We start from the raw sequence: 11325 nt of genomic DNA, 5'->3' as shown, positions 1-11325 counted from the left end.
CTCTGATGTTCAAGAAAAAAAAAACAGGACAGGATTTATTCCTAGATCTTTCTTTTTGATGACTCCAGATTATAAATACTTTTTAAAAAAAATGGCATGATGACTCCAGATTATAAATACTTTTTTAAAAAAATGGCATGAGACCATCATCATTGAGTTCATTCTCCTGAGGTTCCCCAGATCCACCTTCTGTTTTTTTGTGGTATTTCTGGTTATTTATCTGCTAACATTGATAGAAAACTTTCTCATCATCCTTACCACACTAGTGGACTCTGCCCTTCACTGCCCCGTGTATTTCTTCCTCCAGAACTTGTCCTTCGTGCACATCTTCAATTTAGTCACTGTACCAAAGATGCTGATGAACCTCGTCTCTAAGAATAAAGACATCTACTGCTCTGGTGACATGACACATACAAATTTCTTCTTCTTTGGCATCACAGAGTCCTTCCTCCTGTCAGCCATGGCATATAACCGCTATGTGGCCAGGTGTGACCCACTGCGCTACACCACCATCATGAACAAGAAATTTTTTAAAAAGCTGGCAGTGATGTCTTGGTTTTCAGGGATTCCCGTGGGAAGTCTGCAAACAACATGGTTGTTTAGTTTCCCATTCTGCAGGTCCAATGAATTAAACCACTTCTTCTGTGATGCACCCACCATTCTAGAGTTCGTCTATGCAGACTCCTACCTTTTTGAGATGTTTGCATTAATTGCCTCCACTATACTTACTTTTCCACCCTTTCTGATTATCCTCTTTTCCTATGTCCATATCATCTCCACCATCCTAAAGATGCCAACAGCCACCGGCAGGCCCAAAATCTTTTCCACCTGCTCCTCTCACCTCATTGTGGTGATTCTATTCTATGGCATGGCCAGTTTCACCTACCTCCCACCCAAATCCATTTACTCCACAAACACCAAAAAGCTGCTCTCTCTTTCCTACACAGTCTTCACACTCATGTTAAATCCCATTATCAATAGCCTGAGGAACAATGAGGTGAAAGGGACCCTCAAGAGAATTTTGAACAAAAGAAATGTGTTTTGATAGGGAAGTGAATATTTTATGTAGTGGAAACTCTGATATTATGACTCCTTGATTATCTGAAATCACCAAATGAACACACTTCTGTTTGTTAAGAATGTCAGCCTTTAAAGAAGGGAGCCGGGATCAGATTCCAACCTCACTTATAGTGACTAACTCCTGATTTATACTTCTGTTACCAAGATCAGAATATGAGGGCTTGTCTAAATGAACAGTTAGTGCACAGCAAGCTGGGATGAAAATGTACCACATGCTACCTGTCCATGTGGACCATGGTTCTGAGCTTTAAAGGTTCCCTAGTGTGTTCTGTTCTACTGTTCTTTGAAACAGGAGTAGGTCAATGCTCCTGGAGAAATTTTAGTGCATGGCAGCAGGGTCCACACTGAAAGTTAATACACAGCGCTGTACATTTTCACCCCAGCTTGACACCCACTAACTGGTTATCTGGACAAGTCCTGACTTCCAGTCTACAATCGTGTCTCTAAACTGCCTAGATGTCGCTTCTTTTCGGGGCTGTATTGAACATGTGCCATACGAAATAATCTCCACTGGTTATATATTGGTTTCTTGGTTTGTTTTAAGATGTTGGTTTTGTCTAACAGTAAAAACAGTAAAATATTTCACAGGAAAATTTGTACTGGTTTATCAAAATTTTGAAAATTAAAAAAAAAAGTTAAAAAAATGTATTGCTGAAAAAGTGTGTATATATATATGTATATATGCATATATATAAGGCATTTGACTTAATACCACACAACATTTTGTGGGAGTTGTTGTTCAGGTGTCTTAAATATGTGTACATATATACAGTCAAACGCCTTATATATATATATATATATATATATATATATATATATATATATATATATATATATATAAAACCCTTCTGCCAGGCACAGCCAGCAGCAACCAGGGCCAGGTTCAACATCTAGGGGTTCCTTTCTATTGATACAACACAGAACCGGCTCAAGCCCGCACCCAGTAACCTGGTAAAATTACACACTACCCCTGAAAGGCATTACTTCCCCACTTGCAAGCACAGAGTCTGAGTGTAGAAAAGAAACTTTTAATGGCAGGAGGGAAGTAACTCGATGTTAATTTGGGAAAACACCGCAAACAGCATTCATAAACATAAACCCTAAGCAAAAGACCCACCTCCAAATAAGTTGGGCAGTGTCCTTTTCCCTTCAGGTTCTTAAGTCCAGCAACGCAAAAGTCCTTTTAACATGCCTGTCCCTTCTCTGCACTCCACTTGCAGTTGCTGTCCTTGGTCAGTGCAGACCCAGAGTTCATAGGTGCATCTGTAGAGTTCACCTCCCACCCTGGGTGGAAGTAAGGAGGCACCTTACTTGCTCCATGGCCCCTCTTTGCAGCTGCCCTGCTGGCCATTTGCTGCACTTCTCCACCAGCTGCCCACTCGCTGCGTCTCTCTGCCAGCCACGTGCTGTGCTGCCTGGCCGCCTCGCCAGCTGCTCATTCTGCTCACTACCTTACCAGATGTTCATTCACCAGCTGACTGTCAGTCATCTTCTGCTGCCATCTGCCTCTCTGCTGTGACATCTGCACATCAGTCTTATAGTGATGTTCAGCTCTTTGCAGGCTGGGCAGAAACACTCCTCCAACTTAAGTGATTTCAGCTCTCAGTGATTTTCAGCTCTGGTCAGAACATAGTCCCCAACACAAGCGATTTCAGCTCTGATCAAGCATTTAAAATAACAAAGATTCCTAATGAAGCCTACTTAGCTCTTTCTTTAAACAGTGGTGAGGAACAGGTTAAACCAGTTCAGGGAGGACCCTTGGTGCAGCCGCCTAGCTAAGACACCTGTCCCCACCCCTCTTACTTTCACAGGGTCCTAACATTCAAGTCCCTGGCTTAATGAGATTCTTTCAACTGAGGGTGACCCCCTCATTTGGGACAGGTTAAGCACAGTCCTGCTTCCCTGTATTCCTAAAATAATTACAACACTGATATTTCACTACATATGAAATACACATATTTCACTACCGCTGCATTCAGTACTAAGGTGATTTGTAACTCAACATCTGCCAAAGTTGATCACTTTGACACCGCTCTATTTGCTGAATATGTAAGCAGAGCAGGAGCAAACTGTATTTACATAAACACACCCAAAGTCTCTCCTGCTCCCAGCTACCTGTCAAGGAAGCATTCATTCAGACCCTGCTTACATATATATAGATAATTGCTTATGAACATCAACCAGCTATCTAGCTTTGGTCAAACCCACTAGAGCAGAAAGAAGAGAGAGAGAGAATTCTACCAATTGTTTTTAATTTAAACTTAAATTTGGAAAATCTATTCCAGTTCTAGTTTTGACCAAAAAAAAGTAAAGCTTATTGAAAATTTTCCAGTGAAACTTTTTTCAACAGAACATTGGGTTTTCAATTAAACGTTTTCACAAAAAGAGTCTGCTCTATGCAGAAAATTTTGTTTATTTGTAAAAAATTTGGAAATATTTCATCCAAGAACAAGTATATCAAGCTGAAGTCTGAAATATTTAAATTTGGATATGGTTCCTCAGTGCCTTGTGGAAGTTGTAGTTTAATTGCCTCATGGGCCATTTTCCTTGATGGGCTATGCACCTAAGCTGCACCACATCTCCCACGATACACCAATGGGAGGAGGAATCTACAAGAGGGGTGACAAGAAAGATGTAGTCCTGATCAGGAAGTCTGGTCAATAAAGGAGAATGGAAGTGCGAGGCACCTGAACTACAGTTCCCACCAAATTTTGAGTGGTATTAAATGAAAGGCCTTACAGACTATTAAGCATAGCACATCAGCACTATTTCTTCAGCAACAGACCCCCCTCGCCCCCCGCATGCTGAAGCTTGTGACGAACTGGGGGATTTTCTTGTTTTTTCCTGGTTTTCCAATGGTTTGCATGCAGAGGGGGTGGAACTCAGTTCCCCTGGGTGTTACTTGTTAGGGGGCTTATTCCTTCATCCACTTACTTCCCTGGTCCTTCTCGCATGAACAGAGAGCAACAATACCCGAAGTCCAAAGGTGCAAACAATTCAATGTTTATTGGGGTGAACTTCCAGCAAGCATGATTCCAGTTTCCTTCCTTAGTATCCTCCTTCCCAGCTCTGACACCACAGAGCCTTACACCTGTGTCTCTGTTCCCATTCCTGCCCTTAGCCAAACATTATTCCAATTTCCTTACCCCCATTCCCTGGTCCCATTTCCCCCTTTAGCAAAACATGATTCCAATTTCTGCACCCCCATTCCCTGTTCCCATCTCCCACACCCACACACCCATCCCCTCCCACCCACACCCACTCACTTCCTCAGATTATATAGTAAAACTTGAGTTCTGCTTAGCTATACCTTAACCAATCATTTTCCTGAAATTTAACTAACCAATCCTAACATATTGTAACATGATTATGTAACCAATTATATCCCACCACCTTAATTAGTTTACACCCAGCAAAATTAACTATACAGCAGACAGGAACAATCACAGAACCAGACAGAGATTATACAGACAAACAATAGCAAAGTGGGAACTATAATGACAAGACAATACAGAAGTGAAGATTTCACATCCCAGCTACTGATAAGTGAGTTCTTGCCAGACAGGATGCTATCAAACTAAGTTTCCTTTTACATTTTCTAGGCACTTCCCTTTCTCTGGAGGTGATAGGAATACAATCCTGTCCTGATAGTGCCTAACAGCCCAATAGCACCTTATTTCAATGTGACTAGTTTGGAATGTGAGGATGTGACTGTTCACTTCCCAGCTTATGGCTGCCTCTGCTGCTTAGCCAAAGGCCTTAGCCTAAGAACAGGGCCTCAGACTGTCACAGTAAGAGAAGGCCCTTACACAAGCAGACAGTGATTTTGATTCTTTCTTTTATACCTCTAGAACTAGCCAAGTGGTAAGAATACACCTAAATTCTTAAAGTACAGGCCTTTGCAGACAGGCCTGAATATCTATATCCTAACATTACTGGTTTAACGAGGTGATGGGAGAGGGAGTTGGTTGTTACAGGGGACCGGTGAGGGAACTTGGGACCCCGGCCAATGGCCTGGAGAATGGAGACCCCAGCGACTGGTGAACTGGTGACCCAGAGGCCCAGATCAGGAGTCGCAGCTGGTTCTGGCCAGTGGGAGGACAATGGGCTGTGAGGAAATGACCCCGGTGACCTAACCAGCTGGTTCTAGCCAGAAGGGGCCAGAGGACAGAAGAGAGGGGAGGAGGCCCAGGTGAGCCTGTTTATTTGGAGATAAGACAATGGACAGAGGCGGGGCTTGGGGCTGGTGATATCAGAAGCCCAGCTGGGAAGCAGGGGGGCTCTGGGCTAGGGAGAGAGGGCAGGCAGAGCCCACCTGTGGAAATTTGGATGTGCTGTGCTGAGGGACGCCAGGCCTGAGGGCCCTGAGAGTTTCCTAGGCTGTGTTCAAACACTCAATAAACCCTCCTGTTTTACGCCAGCTGAGAGTCACTCCAGTCTAGAGAACAGGGTGGCATCATTCCCTCTGGGAGTGGAGGCCCTTGGGATCCAGAGCAAGTGGACTCCCTGAGGGGGCCCACGGCTAGAAACAGGTGTGCTAAGGCTCGGAGAGGTGCGGCTCCAGGAGGTGGAGGGGCTCAACCCCCGAGAGAGAGTGGACCCCCTATAAGGGCTGTCTCACTGAAGGGGGTTCCCCACACGGACTGCATGGGGCCAAGAATGGGCATGACCTGTGAGTCTGTGAGAAAGCTTTTCTCAGATGTATGCCTTAACAGGCTCTATTATAATTGTCCCCCTTTATGCTGATCCTCATCTCTTACATTCATATCATCTACACCATCCTGGCTCTTACCTTTATATAGAAAATTGATTAGTGGTCCAGTCTTAGAAGGTAACAATAAAATAGTGAGACAGGAGTAGTCAAGCTTGGTTCCCTTTATTAATAAAATTGCCTTTTTTATTTAAGAACAGCACATAACAAGGAGAGACTTGCAATACTCAATCCTTATGGAACCAAAGGCTGCAGCCCAAGGAAATCTAATCCCAGTCCTGTCTGATCCAATTAATAACCCAAATGTACACTCAATATAATTACTCATAATCTGCTTTCTCTGTTACAGATATTGCAATAGTCAAACTTCCCATACTAACATGAGTAGTACATCTTGCGTTCAGAACACTTGTTCTGTTAAAGAGAATATTGTGCTAAACATTAAACAACTCAATGTCTCGTTCTCACTAAATTATTTTTTTCTGCTCTTAATAAAGGTGATACAATTTAGCATTATTACTACAAATTATTTTTAAACATTGCTGGGGGTTTGGGTCACTTGATAATAGGCCTTCACTTACAAATAGGCCCTTTGGTCTAATGGTCAGGAGACAGCAGGCAAAAAGCCTTCCCTGCATGCTTTCCACACTTCATTGTTGTGACTCTCTTCTACAGTAAGGACAGCTTGATCTACTTATGACCCAAGTCCAGCTACTCCCCAGATACCAAAAAGCTGCTGTCTTTCACCTACACTGTCCTCACTCCCATGTTAAACCATATGATCTACAGCCTGAAGAAGAACAACGTGAAGGCCCCCTGAGGAAAACACTGGGCAAGAAAATGCGTTGACCGCAATGGTAGTTGTTTTGATACAGAAGTGAGTATTTCAGCAAACAAGAAGGCTGAAATGAGCCTCTTAGAATCTGTGTTTGACCAGAGTTTATCAACACTAGACCTGAGGTCAGAATTACAAAGGTGGGAGTTTTAAAAGCACCTAAGCTATTCAGCTATCTGCCATTGTAAACAATGAGGTGACTAAATCACTTTGGCAGTTTCGGAAATCTTCCTCAGTGCCTATCTCCTTATTTGGATCCTTTGAAAATCTGGCTGTGGATTGAAAACTTTCTGTTGAAATATTTCCTGGAAGGAAAGAAGTTTTAAAGAAAACAGAAATTTTCTTGGGGAAGAAAAACAGATGAAGTGAGCTGTAGCTCACAAAAGCTTATGCTCAAATAAATTGGTTTGTCTCTAAGGTGCCACAAGTACTCCTCTTCTTTTTGCAGATACAGACTAACATGGCTGCTACTCTGAAACCGGTCATTTTCATCAAATGATATGGGGGTTTTATAGAAAAAATAAAACAAATCAAAAATGGAAACCAAACCCTGATTTTTTTTATCTTTGTGGGCTTTTGGTATTTCTATTAAAATCTGAATTATTTCAAAGAAAATATTTTTCCATACAGGATTTTTTCCCCCTGACCAGCTCTAATTATAACTGGCCTTGGAAGGATTAGATTTTTATTGGTAAATGTTGGCAAATATTGATTTCAATGTACACACACAAAGCAATGAAAAAATATTTCTATCAATAATAACCAGAATTTATAGCGAGGCAAAGTAAGAAAAATGCTGCTTGAGAACTTAATAGTGATCTATTTAAGGATACTGACTTTGTATATTTTGACATGTGATCTTGACAATTTGTTTTAATGATTATAAAACTTTAACTCTTTGAATCTCAATATTTACTGCCATTAAACAACTATTGTCTGACATCCCCCTGTTGCATGAATGCCCCATGATTTCCCGCAACCCTGAAAAGGGTTTGAACAACTCATTTTATTTTTCACATGCATTACTGATTATTATTTCACTTCTGTTTGAAATACCAGCAGCTCAGGATGAGAGCTGATTAGACTGCTCTGGGACCACATCTCCATCCCTCTTCATGGAGAATTTTTAATTTTTTGGTTTTTGCTCTTAGTCGGAATGCAGCCCGATTTTGAAATATCAAACTCCTCCATGAAATGGAATACCTTTCTTTGCCTACATCCATTGAGACTGGTGTTTCTATGAGAATCTAAAATATACGGGCTTGATCACATTCCCATGATCCTTTAATGTATTAACAGCAGCAGGCATGAGACCTGTTATGAAAGTATGATTCTGATTCTTAGAAATGCACATTATCTCATCTGCACTTGATACCCAAGAGTAAAGAAACAAGTGTTCAAGGGAGATTACCCTGACCACAACTCAGTCTGGTGCACTACATCGAAAATTTGGCCTGGGATTTTCAAAGGAAGCTAAGAGGACTAAGTTCCAAATTCCTGTTGAATGTCAGAAGAATTTGAGTGACATCTAATTACCTGTGACATCTTAAAAGAATCCCAGCCACGATCACTATTGTATTGGTTCTTTCCTCTGAAGTAGCTGGTATTGTTGGAGACAGGATGATCGCGTGAACTTTCAACAAGTGTTGGGTGCCTAAATCCACAAGGCCCCTTTTAAAATCACAGTTAAGAACAGTTACAAAACTATTTAGGCCTTATTTCTGCATCATTAATAAAACTCCCTTCTCTTGGCCATTTTCAGATCACATTTAAGGCAGCAACCTAAACCGTGGAAGAAGGAAAAAAAAAGAATTTGAGGCAAAGAAAAACATTGTAGGACTGTTTGACATGTAAATTTCACTCCTAACTTTTCCTCCCTTATAAGTTCATTCAAAAAGAGGAACTTAGTGACAGCTACATTTTGGTGGAAGGCCACATTTTACCAATAGCTCTCCTCAAGGCATCTTTTACCTCCTGGTTCCTCAGGCTGTAGACAATGGGATTGAACATGGGAGTCACCACCGTGTAAAGCAGGGAGAACACCTTATTGAAATCCAGAGACTGGTTTCCTGACGGTGCCACATACATGATGATCAGAGCCCCATAGAACATTGAAACCACAATGAGGTGAGCGGAACAGGTGGAAAAGGCCTTTTTCCTCCCCATGGTCGATGGGATTCTCAGGATGGTCAGGATGACATAGACATAGGACGTGATGGTCAGGACAAATGGGACCATTGATATAGTAAAGGCAGAGATTAGAGCTGTTGTCTCTATCAGGCTGGTGTTGGTACATGGAAGCTTCAACAGAGCTGTTAAATCACAGAAAAAGTGGTTGATCTGACTAGGGCCACAGAAGGGCAACAGAGATGCCATAATTACTGTGAAGGAAGGAGCCACAAAGCCTAATGCCCAAGAAGCAAAGGCCAGCAGAAAGGAAAACCTGGGGCTCATATTGCTTGTATAATGCAGTGGATCACATATTGCCAAGTACCGGTCATAGGACATCCCAGTCAGGAGGAAACACTCAGTAGCACCCAGAGAGCTAAAAACAAACAACTGAAGGAAACAGCCCAGGAGAGAAATGGTCTTGTCACCTGTCGCAAGACTCGCCAGCAGCCTGGGGATGATAGTGGAGACATAGCCAGTTTCCAGGAAGGATAAATTGCTGAGGAAGAAATACATGGGGGTGTGTAGGTGGTGATCCATCCATACGGTCAGAACGAGGAGAAGGTTCCCAGCAACAGTTGCTAGGTAAATGATAAAGAACACCACAAAGAGGGTTATCTGCAGCTCAGGAAGAGTTTCAAATCCTACAAGCAGGAACTCTGTGATGAGTGTGTGGTTTCCCTTCTCTAGTCCAGCCATTGGTTATCTAAAGGGGACTAAAATAGGGTTAATAAAAATTCATAGAATTTAAGGCAAGAAGAGACCAATGTGATCATCTAGTCTGACCTCCTGCATAACACAGGTTAGAGAATTTCCCCAAGTGATTCTTGCATCACGCCCATATCTTATGATTGAATGAGAGCATATCTCTTGGAGAGAGATTCAAATTTTGATTTGGAGACTTCAGACTTGATACCTTTTTTTTATTTTTTGCTGAATTTACAAGCTCAGCTGATAAAAGTAACTGTGTTGACATCATAAAGTTCTGTAAGGTATTTGATTTAGTACTGCATGACATTCTGATTAATTAATTAATTAATTCAAATTAATGCACAATGTCATATATCTATAGGTTGCAAAGTAGGTTGCATATACAGGATTGAGGACTGTGCCATCAAAAGCAGTTACTCTGAAAAGGGCTTGGGTGTTACAGTGGATAACCAACCGAATTTGAGATCCCAGTGTGACGATGTGGCTAAGAGAGTTAATCAATCTCTGGATGTATATAAAAGGAATATTGAGTAGGAATAGAGAGGTGGTATTGCATACATATACATAATTAGCGTGACCATGACTGGAATACTGTTTCCACTTCTGGTGGCCACACTTTAAAAAGGACCTTGAAAAATTGGGAAGTGTTAAAAAAAGAGCTGTGAGAATGATCATAGGTTTGAAAAATCTGCTTTACAGTGAAGGACTCAAGAAGCTCACTCTATTTAGCTTACACAAGAGAATGTTAACAAGCAACTTGATCACAGTCTGTATGTTCCAAAACAAGGAGAAGAGTTCTGACTGTAGAAATCTGTTTGATCTAGCAGATAAAGGCATATCAGAATTCAGTGGTTAGAACCTGAAGCTAGATAAATTCAGATTTGAAATAAGGGCACACATTTTTTAAAAAAATGAGAACAAATATCACTGGAACAACTTACCCAGGGACGTGGTGGATTTTTGTCTTTAAAACGAGATTGGATGTCTCTTTCAAATGTTCAGATTCAACTAGAAGTTTTGTGCTGGATTCAGATCAGGTAAAGGTCCTCCAAGTGTCACAGCTATATGCAAGGTGGAACAGATTGTCTAGAATAAGAAGTTAGCACATATCAAAAGGGACCATTCAAGGTAAAGTAGCCCATTAGCCCTTCTGCAGTCATATGGCAAAAACAGTGGGTTAGTGGGTTGCATATTGTGGTAAGAAGCCAAGCCATAAATCCAGTGACTCTGTTCAGTCCAGGATTTTTAGTGTCGAGCAGAGTTATGAATTTAAGCTTCCAGGCTCATCTTTCGAAAGTGTGGTGGGCAGATACTCCACCAGAGAAGTAGATCACATCATGGAATGGGCCACCCAAATACCCCAAGACATCCTGCTTCAATACGGAAATAAACCCCACTCTGACTGCACACCCATAGTTGTCACCGACCCCTCCGTGCTGGAATCCATACAGGGTATCATCAAACAACTACAACCTATACTCGATGGGGACCCGATCCTGAAATAAATCTTTCCTGAATTCCCACTTCTGGCCTTCATGCAACTCCCCCCGACCTCTCCAAGCTCATCATCAGAAGCAAGTTCCCCACACAGACCAGGACACACTAACTCAAAGCAGCAACAGACCGTGCCATAACAGATGCAAAACCTGCAGACATATCTCCACTGCTACAATGATCAACACTCCCCACAACACACCTTTCAAGATCCATGCATCCTACACATGCCTTTCACAACATGTGGTGTACCTCATCCCATGCACTAAGTACCCCAATAACAGCTATGTGGGTGAAATCGACAGTCAATACACACTCAAATAAA

At 41.9% G+C, this 11325-nt stretch overlaps 2 protein-coding genes across 2 annotated transcripts; one reads left to right on the top strand and one right to left on the bottom strand.

Annotated features, from left to right (window-relative positions):
• Positions 1-352: 352 nt before the first annotated feature.
• On the top strand, positions 353-1045 carry LOC311529437 (olfactory receptor 10A2-like; the record flags this gene model as incomplete). The annotated part of the gene is made up of 1 exon (XM_084645411.1): positions 353-1045. The coding sequence occupies one exon, from the start codon at positions 353-355 to the stop codon at positions 1043-1045; it is 693 nt and encodes a 230-aa protein (XP_084501537.1).
• A 7495-nt stretch (positions 1046-8540) lies between these two features.
• On the bottom strand, positions 8541-9494 carry LOC311529436 (olfactory receptor 6C74-like; the record flags this gene model as incomplete). The annotated part of the gene is made up of 1 exon (XM_084645410.1): positions 8541-9494. The coding sequence occupies one exon, from the start codon at positions 9492-9494 to the stop codon at positions 8541-8543; it is 954 nt and encodes a 317-aa protein (XP_084501536.1).
• Positions 9495-11325: the final 1831 nt, after the last annotated feature.

This window comes from Lepidochelys olivacea, assembly GCF_965140295.1.
Source record: "Lepidochelys olivacea isolate rLepOli2 genome assembly, chromosome: 13".
Lineage (NCBI taxonomy): Eukaryota > Metazoa > Chordata > Testudines > Cheloniidae > Lepidochelys > Lepidochelys olivacea.
The sequence above is the reverse complement of the archived record's forward strand: the minus strand, read 5'-3'. Positions and strand labels throughout refer to the sequence as shown.